The sequence below is a fragment of the Plectropomus leopardus genome, chromosome 9 (assembly GCF_026936395.1).
Source record: "Plectropomus leopardus strain MGB_pleo_1.0 chromosome 9, ASM2693639v1, whole genome shotgun sequence".
NCBI classification, from domain to species: domain Eukaryota; kingdom Metazoa; phylum Chordata; class Actinopteri; order Perciformes; family Serranidae; genus Plectropomus; species Plectropomus leopardus.
Window position 1 is genome coordinate 30362676 of NC_142184.1, and position 24753 is coordinate 30387428.

At 37.4% G+C, this 24753-nt stretch overlaps 1 protein-coding gene across 4 annotated transcripts in view; it reads left to right on the plus strand.

Moving 5' to 3' along the window:
* Positions 1 to 23462, plus strand: part of LOC121947551 (solute carrier family 41 member 3-like) — a 37785-nt gene extending 14323 nt beyond the window's left edge. For 3 of the 4 annotated variants that reach the window (XM_088082487.1, XM_088082485.1, XM_088082488.1), the window contains 9 exons: positions 1507 to 1614; positions 3529 to 3600; positions 3754 to 3898; positions 6479 to 6625; positions 8350 to 8494; positions 8827 to 8906; positions 13124 to 13258; positions 15905 to 16053; positions 17823 to 23462. In XM_088082487.1, the coding sequence (XP_087938613.1) occupies positions 1507 to 1614; positions 3529 to 3600; positions 3754 to 3898; positions 6479 to 6625; positions 8350 to 8494; positions 8827 to 8906; positions 13124 to 13258; positions 15905 to 16053; positions 17823 to 17996 (1155 nt within the window). In that variant the 3' untranslated portion in view covers positions 17997 to 23462. Of the gene's footprint in view, positions 1 to 1506; positions 1615 to 3528; positions 3601 to 3753; positions 3899 to 6478; positions 6626 to 8349; positions 8495 to 8826; positions 8907 to 13123; positions 13259 to 14732; positions 15844 to 15904; positions 16054 to 17822 lie in introns of those variants that run through there. The other variant, XM_088082489.1, reaches the window with a different exon arrangement.
* The last annotated feature ends 1291 nt before the right edge of the window (positions 23463 to 24753 follow it).

Sequence of the window (24753 nt, forward strand, 5' to 3'; positions counted from 1 at the left end):
TGTTACTTGACGTCACATTATGTTAGTTAAAAATGTACCTATTTTAATCCAAACTGTGATGTTTTTTTTTCTTTTTCCAAACCTAATCATTTGCTTCATTTCCTAAAACTAGGGAGGTAAACCAAATTGTTTTTATTTTTTTAAAATTTTTTTTACCTTCACTCTTAGTTCATTTTGAAAAGAGTCCGTATGCATTCAACAAGCGGAAATTGTACAAGGTTGATAGAAGGTGGAAGGTAGATTTATCAGTCATTTTTTAAACTAAATTAAAAAACGAAATTACGTTTGTCCTTGATCCTGCTAAATCTTTGCAGTTGAAGGATAAGTTGATTAAAATCACCAGTTACTATACTAAATTGTACATTTCCTGTAAAAATAGAAGTTTGTTTTGAAGACGACATTATCCATGTAAAAAGATTAAATTAACTTGCCATCCCTAAGCCTCTAAAATTGACAAGAAGGGGTACCTGGAGCATCATATTTTAGCGTGTAGGGCCACTGACCAAGCATCCATATTTGGTGAATTTCGATGTGAGAGCCTGGATGTTCCAGTTTCACTCTCTCTAAACTTTTTTAACATTATCTTTTTGTTTTGATGGTTTCTTAAACGCGCTGATCATAATCGTATCTGAGCAGGCTAAGTGCCATATCGAGTTACCTGCACTTAATGGTGCTTCACTCTGCTGCAGATTTATTTTTTCAAGTTCATACAAGGACGCATTTGCTGAAAGTGTGTGCTCTCCACAGTGTGCACAGGTTTGCTGGCCAAACAAGCACAATGCTTTGCGCACCAACCCTTCAAATAATTCATCAGGTCTAGTTGCTTGGTGTTGTCTTGTAGAAAAAGCCATCCCGGTTAGTGACCTGTGTTTATGTTGTTCTAAATATTTAATTATGTTTTTGAATTGGTCATTTTTTGTTATTGTTGTAGAGAGTCACTGATTATGCTTGCTTGCTATATGTGCTTTTCTTTTTTTTTTTTACAGTTACGCCTTCCTTTTCCCTATGTCCTTCCTCCATTTCCGGCCTCCTCTGTCAGTTCCTCCTCTCATCTTTAATTCCCTCACTCCCTCCCTTCCTCCCTTCCTCTGGGCCACATCACTCTGCTCTTGGCAGCTCCACAGTTCTTTTATATGTGCATCTATTTAAAGATCTAAACTGTCTTGGACCTGCCAACTGGAGTTGTAGTCAGAAAATATGAGGCAGGCTCTGTGAACTGTATGTCTTCTAAACCCACTGAACCTCTGCAGTGTGGCGTGGTGTCAGATGATGCTCAGAGACGTGGAAACAGGGAAAGTAGGCTACTGGGTTAGTCTAGAATATGTGATGTGCTTATTTAACTGCATCAGTAAGGGTGCAAAGAGTTGATCTGTGGAGGTGGAAATGACACTGTTTTTTTTTTTTTGTTTTTTAAGAACTGAAATAGATATATTATGAATGTTTATTTGAGTGCAGGGCTTTGCAAGTGAATATTCAATATTTATTTTTCCAATGTGTGTGTTCCAGCACTGGGAGGTGTTTAAGGTGATAACAGAGGTGTTCATCCTGGTGCCTGCACTGGTTGGACTCAAAGGAAACCTGGAGATGACCCTGGCTGCTCGCCTCTCCACTGCTGTAAGATGGACTAGTTGTTAAATATTTGAGGTCCTCATGCAACATCGATTTTGATTCAGAACTTGACAACTTTCAAGACCCATATAGGCTATACATATATTTATTATTTAAGAAAACAATGTCACTACTGCCTACAACTTAATTTAACCACCCCACAATTTATATTGCTCAACTGATTCAATATAAAGTCAAACACAGGAATGCTTCTTTTAACCCTCTGAAACTTGGATCTACATCAGATTTCTTGTGCTGCATTCAGACGCCTTTCATAAGCATGAAAACCTGTGAAACATGAGCAAATACATTTCTTTCAGAAAGGTCGATCAGCAACTGAGCAAGGGTGAAAGAAATTATTAAAAGGTGACAAAAAAAGACCTGAAAATAGGCTTTAAAAAACAGAGAGACATTTATTAGAAAATTATCATTAAACAAGGGGAAAATGTCCAGAAATTTATATTTATAATTATTCTAATTATTTATTAACTTGAGGTTACAAAAAAAAATCAATGCTGTGTATTTTTTCCTAGTTTTAATGTGTTGTAGCTCATTTTCTGGTCATTTCCTGTTTTCTATTTTTTTTATGTGCTAATGTCATTTTCATTTTTGTAACTTTTTACTAATATGTTGCTAACATTTGTGTCATTTCTCATTGAGTTGCTCATTGCCTTCTTTTTTGGCAATTTGCTCAGGACTCAAAGGCTCTCTCTGAGCTGAACAGAGGTCAACCAGATAGCTTATATTGTCGCAAGCAGAGTTCTTAATGGACTAATGATTCAACTCTTAATGGTCTCTTGAAGTACAATCAGTCATGATCATGTAATGCAACGTGTTAAATTATTCAGACTGATGTTGAGACCTTGTTCAGTACTTGTTCCTGTACAAATGGCACAGCACTTTCGCAATTGTTTACAAGCTGGGTCTCATTTTCCCTCTTCTGGCATTCCTTCCGCTTAGTTATGAGAACATTTTATAGATCGGCTCACGTCCACAGTCTACAGAGTCCAGTAGCGCGAGAAACACAAACCATGTGTTATGTAACTAGTAACATGTAATTAGATTTATGAAACAGATATAATTTTAATCAGTTACAGTCACACTGGGAAAAAATCATAATTCAAAACTCAAAATGTTGATGATAACATGGGGATTACATCTGATTATAGTTGTTATAGGTAACATTCATTTTTATGCTTTACATCTTTTTGCCATGCTGGAAAGGCCTTTTTTTGGCACAGCCTATTCCAAAAAATTTTCAGGTGTATTGCCTAGTTTAAAACATTTGTTAAACAAGAAATCATATGTAATGAGTTAAATTGCATTGGTAAAGTAATTAAAATAGTTACTTTGCTTATATTTTTAACCAGGTAACTAGTAATCTGTAACCTACTATATAACCTACTATAGTAATGTTTCCAGCACTGGCTATAAATTGTTTGGGGTGTGTTTTTAAAATTTGTCAAACTTGAAGTTTGCTGTTGTAAAATGACATATAGGTGAAGTTTGTTGGTCCCTTGTATAATACGTATCCTGTAATTATTTAAGTGTACTGGGTAATTATCAAAGTATTTACAATATATTTATTATTCAGTCCCTACTAAATGCAAATATGTTAATGCCTCTTTCCTTGTACTCATCCCTTTGTATCCCACTTCCCAATGGGTATTTTATTTATAATCCGTAGATTAAGAAAAATAAATTACTCTAAGTTATTGGCTGTAATTTCAAGGATTGCCCAATTCCCACATTGATTTGAAAATAAAATCAATAAAATAGTGTCTTATGTACTCATTTACTATTGTAATACACAACATGTATTTGTTACACTTAATTTTGTCACATCTTTACAATGTGAATGACTGAAATTTTTTTCCTACCATCTCATTCTAATGACTGGTGGTATCTCCATGTTTGTAGGCCAACACAGGCCAAATGGATGACCCTGATAAACAATGGACCATGGTGTGCAGCAATCTGGCACTGATACAGGTAACTTAGTGTATACTTACATAGATTACTGTGTTTGACAGTTTAGGTAAAAAGAGCTACCTTGCTTATGTACATGTGGTATTTTGTGGTATTCTGTGTATCTCTATATTTCAAATTTAATTTTCTTTTTTTGACAACGTCTTGTTTCTGCAGGTTCAGGCAACAGTGGTGGGTTTCCTCGCAGCAGTGGCAGCCGTATGCTTGGGGTCAATATCTAGAGGGGGCGTTGAACTGGACCAGGCAGCTGTTCTCTGTGCCAGCAGCATCACCACTGCCTTTTTAGCTGCTCTTTCTTTAGGTAAGTAACCAGGGATGATTTCAGTGTTTTGCATCAGAAGTCAAAAATACTATATACTAAAGAATTTTTCAGTTGTTTTGCTGCAATTTACACAACCAAGTTTTTTTTAGTAAAACTCTTAAAAGAAATGCAGCACATTTAAATTCAAAAGCTCGCATGGCACACAAAATGAAAACATATCAAAGTAGGTACTACATCATACAAAAGATCTATCAACATAAAGGCAAATTATATGTTTATCACTGAATTGTATCGTTATGGTTGCAATTGTTGCAGTTCAAGATGAAATGGTCATTATCACATAATGCACTTCTAATGCTATTTTCAAAGCTGAAGAGCAAACGGAGGTCAGAAAACCAAATAATTTATGCAAATGTCACTCGTGACCACTTGTGTTCAAAGGTTGGAATTCAGTCAGATTGGGTCTTTATGTTTGAGCCTAGAGTTTTTATGCCTCTGCGCTAGCGACACCTGTGGTCGGCATTACCGTACGGTCCTATTTACATATTATTGATGTATATGTGATATATATATGCATAGATATTATATATTTTGAATTCTTGTGAATGTAATAGTAACGCCTTAACTCCTTGGACTCAAGAATGAACTGATAAGAGTTTGGTGGTCGAGGTCAAAGGTCAAGGTAACTTTGACCTCACAAAATACATTTTTGTCCATAACTCGAAAATGCATATGTTAAATATGACAGAATTTCATACAAATGTCCAGTAGGTCAAAATTATGAGGTGATGACATTATAAATCCAAAATCATCATAATCATCATCATAATGTTCCGCAAAAACACTTTCCTGGCCATTTTTCAATGCCATTATTTGCACATTATAAATGTTCTAGGTTCATTAGAAACTGCACAGAGAAAAATGTGGAAAATCAGTGTGTGAAGATTTGTGATAATCCAGGGGCAGCACACACTTTTAGTAGAAAATAGTTGGCAAACAAGCAGGTGGCAGAGTGCTCAGAAAATTGGAAAGCAAGCAATAATTGGAAAAAAGAAAACAACTTTTCCATACACAGCTACCTGCTCTTTTGAGGCAAGGTGAAAGATCTAACTTTCCGCAAGGAAGCAACTTAATGTGTTTTCCAAAATGTTGAACTATACCTTCTATAGTCAGTAAAACATACATGTTTCTCCTGTTCATGTCTTCTTTATTCACAGTGTAAAACAACATCAGTCAGTCAGTTCAGCATTTTACAGACCCAGCAGGTTTTGCAGCTAGCAGCAGGTGCGCCTTCCCTCGTATCACCCTTTCCCCACTTGTAATTACTGCATAATCCATAATTTATCCTCTTCATAAATGTTCTAGTGTTTAGCCGGCTTGATGAGTGAGGGAGCTCAGTTTCCCTTGGTCTTTTTTTTTTTTATTTTGCTAATGGCTTGACTCATGTCTCAGCGGTAAGTAACCCCTTAATGCTGCCTTTTTTAATATTTCCCTATGAATCAGTTTTCTTTCATTTCTATTTTTTTTTTTTTTGCTTAGCTCTCAATGCAACTTGTTATGCCTCTTCGCCAGCGATAGCTATGGCCAGAAGCATTCTGTTTGCGGGTTGGTTGTCCGTCTCATTCTTGTGAACACATTATCACTTTGTGGAAACTTCTTCCAATTTAGCAAAAACATCCACTTGGACACAACAATGAACTCAATAGATTTTGGTGGTCATAGGTCAATGTTTAAGGTCACTGTGACCTCCTGTGTCACATTCTCTTGACCAAGATATCTCAAGAACTGCTCGAGGGAATATTTTGACACAAACGTTGATGGTCAAAGGTCAAGGTCAATGTGACCATGCATCCGTCTCATCCTCGTGAACGTGACAACTCAAGAAAACCTTGAGGAAATTTCTTTTGGCACAAAATTTGGCACAAAATTTGGCACAAACACCGACTTGGACTCAAGAATGAACTGATTAGAATATGGTGGTCAAAGGTGAAGGTCACTATAGTAAACTTCACACAAATGTCTAATAGGATAAAAGGAGGAAATGATGAAATTTTGCCTCTAAAAGGTCAAAGGTCAGCTGTGACATCACAGTGTTGTGCAAAAAACAGTTTTCTGGCCATTATTCAGATATCTTCATATCTCAAAAACAGAAGAGGAGACATTAGGCTGAATGCTGAATTAGTGACACTAATCTTGGGTGCTGTCAGGGGAAAGATTCATATTTTCACAGACATGGATGTAATCTGTAAGTGCAGCTTGATTGGTTTGCGGAGTCATACAACTGGAAGGAGTTGATTCTCGTTTAAGTCTTATTTTCTCTTCTCTCACTGTGCTTTCTGTCACTATACGCGGCAGGATGATCCTCTGAAAGTTGTCTTTTTCGATACAGAAAAAACTGCATGTTCCCGCTGAAAGCCTTCGTCAGCATTATGTTGTCTTGTAGCTCTAGAAAAAAGCCCTCTCTCAGAGCACACTCAGTTATTTCTTTCTTCATACATTTTTCCTTTTTGATCCCCTCAGTTTGAAGTGATGACGCTTTTAACTTTTTCACCATTGTCCTTTTTTCTGTCCTTTTACAATAACTCATCTCTTTTTCTGTCTCTCTTCTCCCCTCGGTAGGTTTGGTTATGATTGGAGTGATCATCGGCTCCAGGAAGGTGGGGATCAACCCTGACAATGTGGCCACCCCCATCGCTGCCAGTCTGGGTGATTTGATCACCCTGTCCCTGCTGGCCGGGGTCAGCAGCACACTCTATGAATATATAGGTGAGGAATTACAGTAACTTGGAGTCATGAGGGAGATGAGTTAAACCTTAGACTCAGATTTCAGAGTCATACTTGCCTGTAGTCAGAGGAGTGTCTGCACCCATTGAATATGGGTACAACTCACATCTGGATCCATACATTTTAAACTAATAAGTGGAGAATGTGAATGTCTTTGTGTTGTAGTAATGAAAGCAATTATCAACATTAAGTGAAAGGGAAGGAACATTTAGACCATCACAGTGTCCTTTTTGAGTGTGTAATGCTGTTACATGCAGAGAACACAGGAGGGCAGCAAAAGTCAGGTTTATTTTCTTAGATGACTCGTCATTGTGTGTGTGTGCGTGCGTGCGCGTGCGCACACATGCATGTGTGGGTTTTTTATATCTGTGTGTGCGTGTGCGTGTGTGTGTGTGCACTAAAGTAAAGTGTGCATTCATATTGTCTCCTGTATTAACAGTACCTACTGTTTTTTGTTTTTTAAACTGCTTTAATTGCTTTACCTGCTGTAATTTCCAGGGCCTCTGTGTGTAAATATGTGTTAAACTGTAATTGGCTCTAATTTCACTGTTTGTGAAAAAGTGTGAGTGCAGAATTAGAAGTGAATATTTTTAAGCACTAGCCCCACAGGCCACCAAGCCATAAAGTACATTTTTTTTAACAGCCCAAATGCAAAAAATAAAGCAATTTAGTTAGCAAAAGCGTTCAGAAAAGGTTATTAAACACAACTTAACACAGCCCTCCTTAACTGTGACACTAATAAATGACGGTAGAAGAATGAAAACATCAATAAAATGTTAAGGAAATATTTATTATTTTTTTGCCATCTCTAGAAAAAAAAATTGCACTAAAAGATACACAATTGATTTGAAAATAATCCAGATTATATTTAAGTTAACTACTGTTTATTATTGTTTTGTATTTTACTTTGTACAGTGTAATCATTAACAGCTACATACATTTTGTTATCAATGTACAAGTATTTCAGTATATTTAGCTTCTGTAAATTTGTTTTTACATTAAACTGTAGTTCAGTGTTTAACAACCATGTTCCTCTATAAGGAATTTCTCCTGCTGTATTTTGCTCTGTTAGTGGCTAGCTCTATTAGCTAATGAATTGGTATTTGTTGAGAAGGCTTGCATTATGTGGTTTTTAAATATTAATAATTTTTTTTTGATGGGTAGAGAAACAGTCTTAATCTTAGGAAAGACCTGATAAAACTTAATGGCCACAGCAGGCCACCTATAGGTGACATTTGGTGGCCACGCAGTAACTTTTTGTGGAATCTGGCCATGGTTAATGACTAACAACAGAGTGGAAACTTAAAAACATGCTTATCTTGCATGTAAACTTTATAGATGGCCATGACATATTGATGACTTGACAAACTTGACAACCTATAGTATACACAAATACAGTATAGTATGACAGTATACAACAAATTGCGAGCTATAAATATTAAAGTAGTAGCTTATGATATTTAATTTTTTGTTTGTATCAAAGATGAGTTCAATGAAAATTACAGTACTTTTGGAGGCAATGCAATATTGTGATTTAACCACATATACGGAGTGTTTTGTCAGATAGGTCTTTTACTGTGAAATTTAGCAGTACTGATTATTGCATAATTCAAGGCTTCTCTGAAAGCTGATTTGTATTTATATCAGTGTTTTGGTGACCATCAATGTAAATAATGTAAGAGTGTGTGTGTGTTCCTGTCCCACAGATATATGGTACCTGTCCCCCCTGGTGTGTCTGGTCTTTCTGGCTCTGATTCCAGTGTGGGTGGTGGTAGCCCGACAGAGCCCTCAGATCAGGGAGGTTCTCCGCTCAGGGTGGCAGCCTGTTATAGTAGCCATGTCCATTAGCAGGTATACACATTTAAGTATTTTATCTAGTAGATGGTTAATACAACATTGTTTTCATGTTTAAAGTGAACTATTTAAACAGAACAGAAGATGTGAAAAGAAAAACTTTATGAATTACCCATCTGGCAGAATATAATTCGATAATTTAAATGATCAGAGCAGGTTGTAGCAGACGGTCAATGAGAGAAATAAGGTAGCCCTCTGAATGGCAAATGAAATAGCTAAAAACAGGATGACCCTGTATCTGACAGGCTTTCTTTCTCCTGACATGAAGCCTGGAAACCCTAGCAGTGACTGCATGTGGTTCTGATTCCCTCTTTGTTTGTGATTTCCAGTTTCGGAGGCCTTATCCTGGACAAGACAGTGAGTGATCCCAACTTTAAGGGCATGGCTGTCTTTACGCCCGTCATTAATGGTAAGCTCTTTGAAGCTAAATGTTGCCACAGGGAGTAATCAAACTGAGAGATAAATGAGTGTTTTAGCAGTTTATTGGATGCTGTTGTCCAGAGTGCAGAAACGCCTGCATTATTAGGATTAAACCATTATTGCACAGATGTTGACACAGGAGAGTTTGGCAGTACAGCTTCTACTGTTAGTGTGTTACTTGTGTGAATCCAAGCAGAATGTTTAAGATTCAGCAGTGAGCAATCAAAACAATGCGTGGATTCATCTGCTCGTAGTTATGCAGGGAACAAACAGCAGTTTGAGGCCAAAAAAGAGCAAACAAAATGCAACCTAGTCTCCAGAACATATGTTGGCAATGTAGGTAAACCACAGATTTCAAGTAATAATGTAGTGGATACGTTAAAAGTTTACATTTCAAAAACGCTGTGGTTAGGTTTAGGCACAAACACCACTTGGTTATGGTTATGGTTAGGGAAAGATCATGTTGGGCTTGAACATTCGCAATCCCAGCAAGAAAGCTTCAATGAGCTGCCAGCCACCAACTAGGTTTGGTAACTAACCAAACCTAGTAAGCCTCTAGTAACGCAGTGATAACTAGCTAAAATATAACCTTTTTTTGGTGACACTATCCAGATGGGAGAAGCAGTGATGTCAGTGACCCCTTTTCACTGTCTCCAGTGGAATTACAGCGACAGGTCACTAAAACTGACTGGATCATGTGACGGTTGGCTGATGAACTAACAACTTTCATTTCACGCGGACATAATATGTCATAAGTTATATAGTAGCATTTGAACTTCTGGTTGTGCTCTCTGTGTACTTCTTGTATGTATGTGAGCAGCATGCTGAGCACTGGGTTGACTGCGCAGTCCAACTCTCAGAACAGAAAAGGAATGCTTCTCAAGGAGATTTTACTGGGATTCGATGTTGAGTGAATCACTAATCCCCAACAGCATACCTTGGCTTCATGAAATGACTTTTTGGAGTGATGTTGCTCTTCCAGGCAGCCACTAACTGCTGGGTTTTCCAGTGTTTTTTTTTTTTCATGTTTCATTTTTTGCTAACTTTTTTCTCCTCAATGTTATATTGTATTATAGTGAAACATAACATAGGTTTAAAGAAGTCCCAACATCTTATTTTAGAAGGTAAACTGCTGCTGTAAAGTGTTGCATGGGAGAGTCATGTTATCAGAAAATGAAAACCAAAGACGATAGTCAGAAATAAATGTTTTTAAAAGAAAGATAATTTTTTCCTGGTAAGTACCTTACTTTTAAACCCTGGAACATAATCTTGCAGTCAGGGCTGGGTAACACCTTGGTTTTAGGCAAAGTAAACATGTTTTACAAAGCAAAAAGCTCTTAAAACTGAAAAACAGAAGCGAAGTGTTCTCAGAGGTTAAATGTTTAACAAAAACAGCTGTATGAGAACATTGCCCCCCAAAAATAAAGTCTTATATTAACAAATGCATAATTTAAATCAGGAATTATTCAGCTGAAATGATAAGTAAACAAGACTATTAATCTGACAAGGCCAACTCTCTGTACTTCACATTTTTTAAATTTTCTGTGCTACAGGTACATTCATATCACAAAAGTAGTTATGTATGACACAATACTGAGCCCTACCAACAAGCAGGGAAAAGATCACAGTGGTTGCTCCAAACTAATGACCATGCATGGTTACCAATACCCAGCCCTCTAATTTTTCATATTGTGAAATGAGCTGAAACCCATTGCAGTCTGGAAAGACAGGAAACCAGTCTAAATCCATATGGGATGCTTTGGAAAGTATTTGGCTATAATGTAAAGAACACATGATTTACAGTTAATGGGCTAAAACATGCGACGCTGCCATCACGTCCAGTAAATGAAGCCTAAAAACCACTGGAGCACCAGCTTCAGAATCACCAGCTATTTTAGACGCACCAACTGCGGTCAAAAGTGCCTTCAGGTCATCCTGTGGAGTATGGAACTGCTTTGATGTATCTCTCTCAAGTTTCATTTTTACAGTCTCAGCGGTAGAAGTTCAGCACAGATACATAGTTTCTTCAAAATTGTAAATTTTGTTAACATACAAGTTGCAGGCAACTTAACACATTTCATCATACACTGTAAAATCTGACAAGTTAGCAAAATGGTCAACCTCAGCTCCTGACTAACATAAAGGTTTCCGTCTCTTCCTTGCTCAGAGTTGCATTGAGACCTTTATTATATCCCTCCTAAGCCATGACTCCTTGCTAGAAATTTTTAGGCAAAGTTAGGAGTAGTTAGTTAGTTTGGAGTATTCTCACAATGTTTGTGAACATAACCCTTGGTTTGCTGAGGTTGCTAAAACTTAGAAAGATTGATTCAGTCAAACTTGTCATTTTTAAGTTGCAACTTCACAAAATTCAGTAAGTGTAACTACATTTTAAGTGAACTTAACAATTTGATATAAAGTAAATATAGATTCAGATAGTTAGTTAATAGTTATCTCTCCCTATACTTTTCAGGCAATTGGTTTCCTAGATTTTTTTAAAAGTAAAATCATCTTGTCAGATTTTACAGCGTGTTTTTACTCATCACAGTGGTGAAAAAGCAGCTGTGAAAATGTATCGGTATTGCATGGTGGTCTGCTTGAAGTGCACAGCAGAAGTAATAGGAGAGGTCATTTTCCTCTGTTAGAATTTCACTACAAGCGCAAACAGAGGGCTAGATGGAGCAGACGAAATAATCGGCAGCAGAAGGAAGGAGAAAGAGGAGAGAAAACACCATTTTTCAGTTTGCATTGATTTTGTAAACTTACCCACATGCAATCACTGACAGTTTAATTTGACTATTTTGGATGAGCATGCAGCACTTTTCTCCATGAGCAAGACCCAATCAACTGTGGAAAGCAGAGAGCAAAAAATATGTATGAAGGTTTATAGTTACTTAATACACATAGAAAAAAGATTTTCACCCCATAATGCTGAATTAGAGTGATGAAAAATGCAGCGAGACATCAAGAAATGGGGGCAAAGAAGAAGCAGGCTTCAGAATCAGTGGTTTGGCTGTGAGGTGATGCGTGCGGGGATCCACTGAGTATAGGAGGGAAGTCGATATAAACCACTAATGGTCCGCACCCAGTGTCCTGGCACAGCTGACAGGGCCTTTAATAACCATCGACTCTCACTGTCACTGTTTCTCATTTTGTTCCTGCCCATCTTCCCTCTGTTTCTCAACCTCTCTCTCTCTTTGCAGGACTCTTTGTAAAACTCCAAATTTGCCAATCTGGTTTGAATTTCCCATTTTCCCTCACTGGCTTGCATATAAAGTAGTATTATGTTTTACTAAAAGTTCCCTTTCCAGCTCACAAAAGAACATGTGTGCCGTTTTCAGAGAAAATACTTGGAAAGGTGTTTGATGAAAGTGAATTAGGCACAGATAACCTCGTCAGCACCAGGATTAAAATGAGCTTTAGCACCGATGGGATCAGGAAAAAAGTTGTTTTGCATTCAGCGGAAACACAGCTTTGATGCAGTGAATAAAAAAGGCTCAACTCACACCAGAGTGAAAGGATAAAATCTCATCTCCGATCTCTCGTGTTTAACCCCGGTGAGCATTTTGTTGCTCTGAAGCACGTCCCATCTGGGACGGGTTTGAAAATCTTCAAATGACATGTCAAACACATCAAGTCATCTATCAGAGTTCACGTAAGTCAAATAATGGCTTTTGCACAACCAGAGTCGCATTTCACTGTCGGAACCACACTGCTGCAAGCCGTTGATTTTCTTTCCATACGGACACGTTGCTGCTCTCGTGTGTTTCTGAGATATTGGGTGGAGCATTTGTTTGTGTTCATCTCTTTAATTTTTTTTAATTACTGTGACTCCGCTGCCCAGATTATAGCTGTGCTTAAGCCCGTGTGGTTTATTAAGATGCTCTCTTTAAACTGTAGCTGAATCACGGCTGAGCCAAGCTTGTGTCATTACTTGGCTTAATTTGTGTGCAGGCGATGACGAAAGAGATTACTGATTCTGAAGCTCTTTACTGTCTCTTGTGGGCAAGATCCTCCTGTTTCAGTTGACTGGGAGGAAACAAAATCAATAAGGGCTTTTTAAATGAATCTGTATGGGGAAACAATAAGTCTTTGTCTGACATGCAATGAAGTCGCAACAAGATAGATAGTTATTGGTCTTTTGTTCATGCAATTGCTCATTTATTCACTCACTCAGTGTGCCCCTTTGTCTTTTTGTCCCCTGTGCAGGAGTGGGTGGTAACTTGGTGGCCATTCAGGCCAGTAGGATCTCAACCTACCTGCACTTCTGGAGCATCCCAGGGGTGCTGCCCTACAAGATGAGGCAGCACTGGCCCAATCCCTGCATCACCTTCTTCTCCTCAGGTAACACTAACAAACTTTACAATAAACATCAGTGATAATATGCTTGGGAGGTATTGAGGTATAACGGCATACCAGGGTGTTTAAAAATCCCGAGGGAAGGTTTTTCAGTAACATCATAAATACAGGCGCTCCTCTTTCTAATAAACTCATTGTAGTGCACAGCACACATCACCAGTTCTCAGCTGGACCCAAACCAAGATGGTTTGGGTGAGTTTTATTTTCTTTCTGTTGAGTTTGAATGAGGTATGTTTTATGATGTTTTAATGAGGCAGTTAAACCTTGTAAATCTTCCCTGACCGAGAGAAAGTTGAATTCACAAGGGCCACAGCTGTATTTCTCTGTTTATTATGGAAAATAGCTGTGAGAATATTACTTTTTGTAGAATGTAACATATAACATAGAATATAACATTTTGTGGGTTCTTGTTATGTATTTATTAGTGTGAAAAGATGAAAGTAAGTAGCACAATCGCTGTCCAGTGGAATGAGTGTCAACCCGGATACTTGTACATTGATATTACTTACTGTATACACCGGTGAAATTTCAGGACGATATGAAATATTGCATACCACCCAAGTCTAATTGATAATTTGTAAATTGTTGGTCAAGGAAATTACAGTAAATTGTTTTGCTATACTAATACTTTTACTGTTAACAAACAATGAAATGCTAAGTAATAATGTTTACTCTTAACAATGCCATCATTTATTTTAACATCAAATTGTTGCACACATAACAGTATTTTATATACCAAATTAATTGACCCACCTTAGAATTTTTAGGACTTTTGAAGACTGATTTAAGACATTTGATGCTCATTACGACCTTGTTTTCATTTTAATGAGTTGAATGCATTTTAAGACTTTTTAAGGATCAGCAGGAACCTTGTAAGCTGTTTGGTTGTTATCATATTATGATATTTTTTTATTAAAGCAGGCAACTATGTTTATTGACAAACTGTTGACCTTAGATTTTAATTTTCCTCTCTTGGAGTACAGTATTATTTCTTTGCAAGCAAAACCATCACTGGCTGTGAGGCAATATTCCTGTCTTTCTGAACAGTTTAACATTTAGGTTTCCTTGTTGTGTTTTAAATACCTTGAAAAATGCCAAAAATGTTACATCCCTTTCTTGTTTACACCATGTTAACAATGTCAAGTCATACCACTGGTGTGTGTGATTGGTAATGGGTTTATATTTATACCTGAAACCCAAATATATTGGTTATTGTCATAGGTTCACTGGTGTTGTGGGTGCTTGTTAATCCCCCTTCTCTCGTTAACGTCAGGTTCTGGAAATCACCAGTTAGATTTTAGATACACTTATGTCTTGGAAAGTCTACAGAGAAACATTTTAAGTGTGTTAATTTCCTACAGGATTTATGTGCTTAACTCTCCTCCTCGAAACACAACACATACCGTACCTCTCTGTCTGTATCTGACCTGAGATCAGACGTTTTTTTTTTTTAATGCAGAACATCTTCATCATCAGATGCCTTCCTCTTAAGTCCTGATCGAGCCCAGCTTTTGGCCGGGATGCTGCTTGATGCATGTGTGCTGTGGTTCTCACACGGGACACTCATCTTATCAGGACCATAGACTGTATAAAAAGGTGGACAACAGGACAGTTCCCCCGAAGCTCCCCTTGGTGTCTGTCTGCAGTATAGATCATAAAGCCCACCCCTCCATGGTAGTGAATGGGACATAGGCCAAACTAAAAATTGAAAGTACATGCCAAATACATTTTTCTCAAAGATGGTTCCTGTCACTGAGGGTAGTTCTCAACACTCTGATGTTTGTTCAAGTGATCATCTTTATTATGAGTTCAGTTATTCAGTTGTACAAAAAGGGGATTTTTCCACCGTGATTGACAGCTGTGTGCGCCAATCCATGCACTGCTATTCAGTGGAGCTGCTGGTGATTGGTGGGAAGGGTGTTTTAGCGGGAACTCCCCCACTGAAGATACAGTATAGCTATTGCTCAGATTGCAGCTCCGAATGACTTCACCAGCGCATGATGGCGCCTTTTTAGCCTCACTTAAACATAGAGAGAGTGTGTAGAATCAGTGCTATTGGTGCAGGTCGATGGACTAACATGGCTATTTATGTATTCAGTATGGTAATTAATAATCACTGTACCATGTTATTAATTATGTGTTAATAAAGCGTTAACCACCTTTATATTATGATACCATTGCAGATGCTCTCAGCTCATTCTGTTGCCCCCAGGTTACCAAAATTAAAAGATTTCAGATTTACCGTCATTATCTCCGCTTATATGACAGTAGTTAGTTTGGAAACACATTTACTTTGTCAGTATGATGATTTAATCCTCATTTGCTGAGTGCATATGTAGTTCTCTATTGATGATTAAGGAACAATGAATATCAATTTTCATAACCAACAAGTCCTTTTTTCTGGAGATGATGTCCTTTTTTGAGAACTGAGTGGATTTGAGCCAGAGTAGAATATCCCCGCGAGCTTGTTTAACAGAGCTGGCTCCTGACAGTGTAAAGAACCTGAAGATTAAACTACTTTTAAACACTAAGACACAGCAGACAGGACTGAGTAAATGATGAGGATGATTCATGCATAAAAGTGATACAACTACTAAATACAGTAAAGCACTCATTTTCTGTGTCTCCTAGGGGTGAACTCCAAGTCAGCACGAGTGCTTCTGCTGCTAGTTATTCCTGGTCACCTGGTCTTCCTCTACGCCATCTCTCTGCTGCAGGGAGACGAGGCACCTATCACTGTAGCCTTCACCATCTGCTACCTGTGTGCTGCTCTCTTACAGGTAGACTGATGCAGTTTCATACACATATTTTGTCCCCTATCATTTACAAGAAAATAACCATCTTATGAACTTTGTGGCCCTTAGTTGGCCCTGAATTAGTTGGCCCTGAAGTTTCACATGACACTCTGATACAAACTGTGGAAACGAGTCATCAGAAGGTAAGACTTTGTAGAGTCTGTTAAAAAGGGCTGCTGCCACCTGTTACCTACCTGTGAAATGACCCATGCCAGGTGTTGGTGCTTCAGCAGCTCAGTGATATAATGATTTGTTCCAAGACGGAACCAAAAGTACACCGCACTCCTGTCACTGCCACCTTTCTGACCTCAACATAACATCATCTCAGCTGTGGAGTGTTTGTTAAAAAGCTGAGACTTATTAAACCTGCTGTGTTTGTCAGGATTAGTGCACGGAATTTGATGTTGTGTGAAGTCAATGACTCTCTGGCAACCTCTGTAATCTCTTCCAGGTTTAAATAAATCTCAGGTTTCTTATCTGCTCAAGTCCAGAAAAGCTGAACTTACATGAATTAACTGCTTGGAAGATTCATAGGAAGCTTCTACTGAGATCACTTACCTGGCTGATAAAATAACATAAAAACATACATAGGTACAGAGAGAAAGATACCTATACTATCCATTGTGAGCAGTTGAGATGCACTAGTACAGTGGGCTTCTGAAACAGCCCTATCAGATGAACTGAAGTACCCTTGATTGACAACAGCCCTCATATTTCAAATATGTTCTTCTAACTGTATATTTAAAGTGATTATCAACTGCTTAGGGCCCCATCCAAATTATATCCAAATTTTGTGTTTGGTTGTTTGCTTTGGTATCATGCTTTGGAGTTGTCCGTCCATTCCGTTCTTTTTAATGTGATATCTAAGAAATGCCGTAGGGGAATTTATTCAAATTTTGCCTAGACATCCACTTGCACTCAGCAGCGAACTAATAAGATTTTGTTTGTCATAGGTCAAGATCACTGTGACGTCACGTCCATCCAGTTCTCGTGAATGCAATATGCAATATAATACAAAATGCAATATCTCAGGAATGCCTGGGGGGATTTTTTTTCTTCAAATTTAGCACAAATGTCGAGTGATCAGATTTTAGTGGTCAAAAGGTCACTGTGACCTCATGTTCGTCCAATTCTCGTTAATGTAACATCTCAGGAATGCCTAAGAGTAATTCTCCCAAATTTAGCAAAACAGCTTACTTTGACTCAACAATAAACTGATTAGATTTTGGTCGTCCAAGGTCAAGGTGACTGTGATCTCACAAAACACATTGTTGGCCATAATTCGAGAAATCATACACTAATAATCACAAAATGTCACACAAATGTCTATAAGAAAAAATGATGAAATGGAGTGATGACATTTTATATCCAAATTGTCCAAGGTCAACTTCACTGTGACATCATAATTGTTTCTGGCCATTATTCAGTGTCATAACTCAGGAAAAGGAGGTATTTGGTCAGATACTGAATTGGTGACACTGATCTTGGGTGCACACCTTAAAATTGTGCTGATTGTATAGATCTTCTCTGCTGCCAGGTTGAAGATGTATGTGAAGTATCCACGTTCCACCAAAAAATACACTTAATATCTTTTATTAGATTCCATTGAAGTCTTCACTAAATATATTATATGAGTCAGGATAGACATGGATGTAAACTACACCTTGACTGGTTGGTGTGAGCATACAAACATGAGGTATTTGTAGTTTTCGACTAATTTCAGCCTCTTCAGTTCAGTTTTCTTCTCCCCCTAGGTGGCCATCCTCCTTTACTTTGCCGACCTCATCATTCGTGTGATGTGGAGACGGAGTCTGGACCCTGACAACTTCTCCATCCCCTACCTGACTGCACTGGGTGACCTGCTGGGCACAGGCTTTCTGGCCCTCTGCTTCCGCGGTGTCTCACTGGTTCAGAGCCTGGGTCTCTGAATGCTTCCCCTTTCACCCCTGAACTCTTAGCCAGCCACTTTCATGTTGCACCAACTTTGTTGCGTTTACACAGAGATGCTTTCAATTGGACAGTAACGCATTTTCTGATGGTTATAACTGGGTCAGTTCATAGCGACGAATCTGTCTTTGTCACAAACTTAAACCTTAGATGAGCAGGCACAGGTGGCACCCAACCCATTTACACCCATCCATCTCGGTAAAGGATTTTCTGCATTAACACGTCCAGCCAGTATCAATCTTTTGTAGAAAAAAAAACCAGACCTTGAAGTAGGTAGAAGTGTTATTTCTCCACCCGTTGAATTTTTTTTTTGTATTCATTCCTCTATATCTGTCTTCAAGTTTTTCCGCATTAACTTAGTGTGAGTTTGGTGGTTTAATGCTAACCATTTCTCTCAGCATAGCTTTTTGACATCTTTAGAGGAATATGTAGCAACTTTACATCATAGCAGCAAGACTGAACAAATGGTCAGTTTGAATGTAGATATATCAAACAGACTTGAAACCAGTCCATGTTTGGGTGGGCTGTACTATGCATCAATGCGGGAGATTGTGGAAGTTGACGTATGTAGTACATTAACTGGAATTTTCATGGATATATTTCCAACATATGTTTTATGAAATTAATTTAGAATGAATTGGATGGATTAAGTTTTCATGATTGTCAGGTCACTCACCAGTAACACACAGGAAAATGTTTCATCTTTGCATGAAAAGACCTGATGCTCCCTTATTATCCATATGATGTACTTTATGTGCAATCTCTTCTCAATGTTTTCTGCTAATTTATTTTCTAGGTAATGTGTCAGTGGCAAACAGACAGAATGGGCTAATCGGTATTTTGGTGGCCAGAGGCAAAGGCATGGCTGCACAGTGGAAAGAGTAATATCAGGAGGAAGATACTATCAGTAGATGTGGCGGGAGTCATGAGGGATGGAATCACCTCTGTTCTGATGATGTTGTGATGCAGAGAACATTGTAAAATGGACCCACCTGCTCGAACACTTCCTAAATGTGGAAACTGTCATGAGATGGTAAACTGCACCTGACAGTTGTATGACAGAGACTTGTTTGGTAGCTGTGTTAGTTGGAGAACCATTAACCAATGTTTTAGCAAAGCAGAACTGACACAAAAACTGTAGGAGGGAGGATATCCACCAGCAAGTTCTTGACAGCTATAAATTCTGTATTTGCATCTGGAATCCCTACTGTGAAGGCACCTTCTGGCATGAGTGGAATTAAAATTAAAATCCGTTAGTATCCTAGTTAGTTGTGACATTTTAGGACATACAGTAGCCTAAACTTATTCCAGCTTTTGCTAAGAGTTAAATGTACCAATCTCATTTCTGTAAGTCAAATACATAGCCACTTCTAGTAGCCGGCTAACATGGCTTAGCACAAAGACTGGAATCAGTGAAAAAACTAGCCTGGCTCTGTCTGAAGGTAACAAAATCAGCCTACCAGCACTTCAAAAAATCACTTGCAAAGACGATAATTTTTAGCCATTTTGTGGGGTCGTGTGCAGAACACTTATTCAGCAAGGAACTTATTTTTTGTATGAATGAAAGAAAGAGATATAACTTGTTTATTAGAGAGCTTTATAGGTGCTTTTGGCAGATCTTGGCCTGATTTGGACAAAGCTAGGCTAACGGTTTTCTGCATTTCTTTTCTTAACGCTAAGCTAAATTAGCTGGCTGCTGGCAAGTAGCTTCATACTAAGTATATAAATGCGTACAATAATGCAAATAAGCACATTTTCCAAAATGTCAGACTTCCCCTTTGAGGTCTGGAATAGGATCTGTTCGTGTGCAAATCAGTAAAACCATAACATCAGTTCTTGAAAGCATTGCAGCTGCTTATTCCGTTGCACTTGTTCCATTTTGAAGTCAGTTTCACCAAAATACCAAAGAGGTGAAAGAAGGACGTATTTGTGTCCTGAGAAAATGCCACATCTATAAGTAAATACCCACATCACAAAAACTTCAGAATGTCTAACAAGAAGCTGGCATATTGCTTTTTGTTGCACATACAATAGGTACAATGTGACTGTGGCACAAGCAACAGCCCTGCAATGGCAGAGTAAAGCTACTAGAGTAGCAGTGAAGTTAAAGGGGACCTATTATGTTTTTTTCTTTTTTTCTGTCATATCCATATAAAGTCAAATATCCCTGTGAGAGAGACCATTCTGAAACCTCTGTTTTCAGCAATTTTTACTATCTTTGGAGACAAGCTGACTACTTCTAATGACAGATTTTTCTGTAAGGTCATCTGCTCTAGGTACGTTCCTGCAAATGTTTACATCACATAGCCTACACTGCTACATGTAGCTACATGCTTCTGTCAGGGAAACATGGTATCTTGATTGCTGATGTTGTTAAATCTCATCCATTTTGGGTCATATTCTTGCTGGAACATGTCATGTCATGAAGGTTTTTTGTTCAGAAGCCAGTATTTGTGATTTCTCATGGTAGAAAGAACTGCTAAACTCTGTTAGAGACAGTCTGCAGTTAAGGGTACTCTGCTACATGTAGCAACACACTAGCACGAGGAAAACTTAATCATGGTTGCAGATATAGTTATGTTCTCCCCAATTTTAGATCATACTCCCTCTGGAACAGGTCTTGTCCTGAAAACTTTGGTTTAGACGATTTTATTGGCTGTCTTTTAGCAGTAGATAGGGCCGCTATTTTCCATTAGTCATTCTCCAGCAGAGACGCCGGTGTTTCAACATAGACAGTATGAGGAAAATAGTGTATTTTGAACATTATTATATTACATTATCAGAAACCCTAGATACAAGTATGAACCTGAAAATAAGCTTAATAGGTCCCCTTTAAGAAAAAAAAAGAGTTTAAAGTTCTCAGGCTGGATGGCAAACTGTAAATAGACTTATTTTATTTTATTCTACCCCCAAAAAATCACAGATACTGCATAACATAGTCTGCATGTAACTGCAGTATCCATGAACAAAATGTGTTGTCTCAGCTGTCTTTCCATTTTACCTTGTTTGTTTAGGAATATTAACCTTAAGTTTGATTATTATTTGAAGTCCATGGCTCATAGAATATGTGTGATGAGTCCTTCACCAAAGAGATTACAAAACCATAGTGCTGTGCAACAGCATGGGCAGCAGTACAAAGCCCAAATGCAGTAACTAAAGAGCCAAACTGCACATGTCCTGTTTGGCTTGCCTTTGTGGTCCGTTTTATCATTGCGGCAAATTTAAAAGGAGGAGTTTTTACTCAAAATTACACATTTCTATAGCATAATAGTTTTCATACAATAAAATACTTACAGAAAAGTCACATGCAGATCAATTTTGGCCAATTTTAATATGTAGTTACTGCATTTTGCCTTTGTAGGGCTTTATTTTTCAATTTCAACATCATACTAGAAAAATCAAATAATCAAACAATGGTGATCCAAAGCACTGTGAAGCCCTGAAAAAATATGTCTACACCTCTCGCAATTTCAACCCCCCATACACACACAAAAACAGAAAAACAAAAATATATTTATGAATTTTGTGCTGCCACTCAATGTAGAAAAAAATAACAAACAAACAAACAAACAGCAGTGAACTGTTGCAGAAGACTGTAAGCGTTTGTTTTTACCAGTCAGCCCATGTTTATGTGTTTACTGTGTAACTGCAGAGGACCTTGGGTATACCTTCACTACTTAAAATGCCAGTCCCTTTAATTTTAGGTTCTTAAAGCCTTACTGTTCATTATTATCGTTGACAGAACCATAAAACCTCATCATTACAGCAGTGAATGCAATTACAAGCATGTTACTCTTGTAAGTGTGTCAGGCAGAAAGCAAAGCCAGTTTTTGCTCTGCATCATTCACACGAATGCAACAGCTAATTTGGAACTCACCTTTTACTCAAGTTCTTTATTTCCCCTCCAGTCTTACTTCTTATTCTTCTTCTTATTATTCTTCATGTCTCTGTACATTAATCTGTACAATAATTAAAGCTCTGGGATACAGTCATATTTTTTTGATCAAGTTGAGGGATGTTTTTAACTTGCGCTGACGCGTCTTTGCATCAATTTGCACCGAGTCTAAAATTGTTTTTGCTTTCTGTCTGAACACACAGTAACACTTTGTCATTTGAAGTCATATTTGAACACCTTTATTTTTCTTACTATGCTTTATTTTAGTTTGCATGAACAAACAAAGATTACAATTAACACAGATAAAAACTTTTAACTGCAAAAACCGCAGCAGTTGGAGAATATAGTTTGAAGTACACTGACTATATCTCTGTCCTGGCTTTGATTTCTTAATGTATATGAGCTATATCTCAAAAAAAACATAAATACAAATCTGTGTAAATGCACTCATGAAGTCACATGTAACATTTTGCTGTTTGCTCGTTCAAGTAAAACTTATCTTAGAGATAAACCTCATAAACACTGAAATCTAGGGCATTTCTTAAAATTGCCTGTTGTCAATAACTGATCTTTTATGTGAGGTATTTCAGTGTTAATAGTGCTTTGCTAAAAGCTTTAATTGTGACACTGTTACACAGTACTTTCTACACTAGAAAGTAATGAATTATAGATTCATACTATTTGAATCACGGTTTATTTCACTCGAGCTTACTAAAATGTATGTGTTAACTGTGATACTGTGAGAATTAGACCACAGCTAAGGTTGTGTTGTACCAGCACATCAGTCTGTCTTAATTGGTAGGGCTGGATGAAATACCATTAAGTCATAATTATTATAATTGGCATTGTTATTAGTATGTGTTGTGTTGTCTCACTTCTGATGTTTGTCCGAATTAATTACAGTATTTGAAGTAAACACATGGAAGTCAGGTAGTTTCATTTTTTGATAATGACTTAATTTAGGTGGTTAATAACATTAGTCATTTAAAACAACAGTTTGTGTTTTGGGAAATCTGTTTATTAAGACTGACATTAGAGAGCAGAAATAAAACATTGATTCTTCTTTTTTAATTCCTTGCGATTTCCCAAAATGTTAAACTATTTCCTTAAAAAAAAAAAAAAGTGGTTAAACATCCAGCCCTATAAGTATGTAAAAAAAAATATGGCAAAATACCTGATTGTAAACTTGCACCTTTCTTGTAATATTAGTCTAAGGTTGCCTTGAAAACAAAGTTAATGTCAACTGTGTCTTATGTAAAGATTTCATCTACAACTGTGTCAATGTCCGAAAAACAAAAAAAGTCGCTTTATTTGTACTGTACTTCAGTGTTGACACTGCCACATTATGACTTTAGGGGATTTTAAAATGCCTTTATTTTCTAATCCTGCTGTGCTCACTGTCACCTGAACTTCCACACCCACAGTATGTTATGTCTTATATGTGCGCAAAGATGAAGTGTGGATTCAAAATTGTGACAAATGTTTGGTGAGTGTTAATGTGATTTTGTGGCTATGGACAGTTGTATTTTAATAAAAACAAACAGTGTAATGATATATGTGTTACTTTGACAACATCACCCAAAAAAAAAACATGATTTCTTCCTTTGGTGCCTTCAAGTATTAATAATAACACCAGCCATGTTTCCATACAAATTTTAGTCACATTTCTGGACAAGAAGCTAAGAAAATGCAAATTGACGTAAATTTCTATTCATGAAAATTTTAAGCTGGTGGCAGCTCTTAAGTGTCATTAAACCAACTGAAAAGCAGAAGGCACAACAAGCTGATGTAACTAAAAAAGCACCAGTCAAAGCTCAAACAGTGGCAAGCACTACATGGCAAACATGATGTGGCTTTTATGTTTTTTCATGTATTGATTTTGGAGTTGTGTCAGAGCCAGCCAAACTTAAAAACATTTTTGAAATATATTTTGTTTATTTATTTAAATATTAGTTTTAAAGTTGCCACTGCTTTCTGACTAGGTAGTGCACTTTATGGATATATGTATTCATTTTAAAAAGAGGGTTGCATTTAGACCTGTGTTATCTCACTTGATACTTTTTTTTAATGTTTAAAGTTTTGTTTTAACCAATTAATAATGTACTATATCTAGTGTGCTATGGCCTTGTTTTTTTGCAACATACTATACTGTGATTTTTTTTTTTATTTTTGTGTTAAAATATGCTATACCATGGCTTTTATTAGGGTTTTTTGACATATAATAATATGACATCTTAGTTTTTTTCACAGTCTATACTTAGTGATATTTTTAAGTGGGTTTTTTTGTGTCTTTTTGACAAACTGTATTATTGTTTTGTTTGACCTACAGTTATTTACACATACTACATGACAAGAGTTTTTTTGTTTTGTTTTGTTTTTTTATAACACACTCTAATATTTAAAAATACGGAAGGACATCTTTCTACAATATATATGCATATATATATATCTCCCGATGTAAATGCATGTAGCCTACCTACCTGTCCTTAAGGGGTCACAGGCGTGGTAGGGTGTGTGTGTTTCCAGAGAGTAAGAACCATCATGCGGTTCAGGTGTTGATTGACAGAGGAGCACATATTGTTGACAGTGTTTCTTATGTGGCAAGTAGGTTCCAGTAAAAGGAGCTCACAGAGTGGAACATCAAGCACTATGTCTTCTGCCTAGTTAAAGCAGAGCTTAACGGAGCTGCACTGCTTACTCAAGTGGCGGCTTTCAAGGAAAAGCACATCTTGGAGGACCAGAAGCAACAGCTGAGGAGGAAAAGGGGGCAGCTTGACCTGGAAACTATGTTAGCTGCATTTACAGCTAAATAACATTTAAATTACCAGCATTATGGGCTTCTG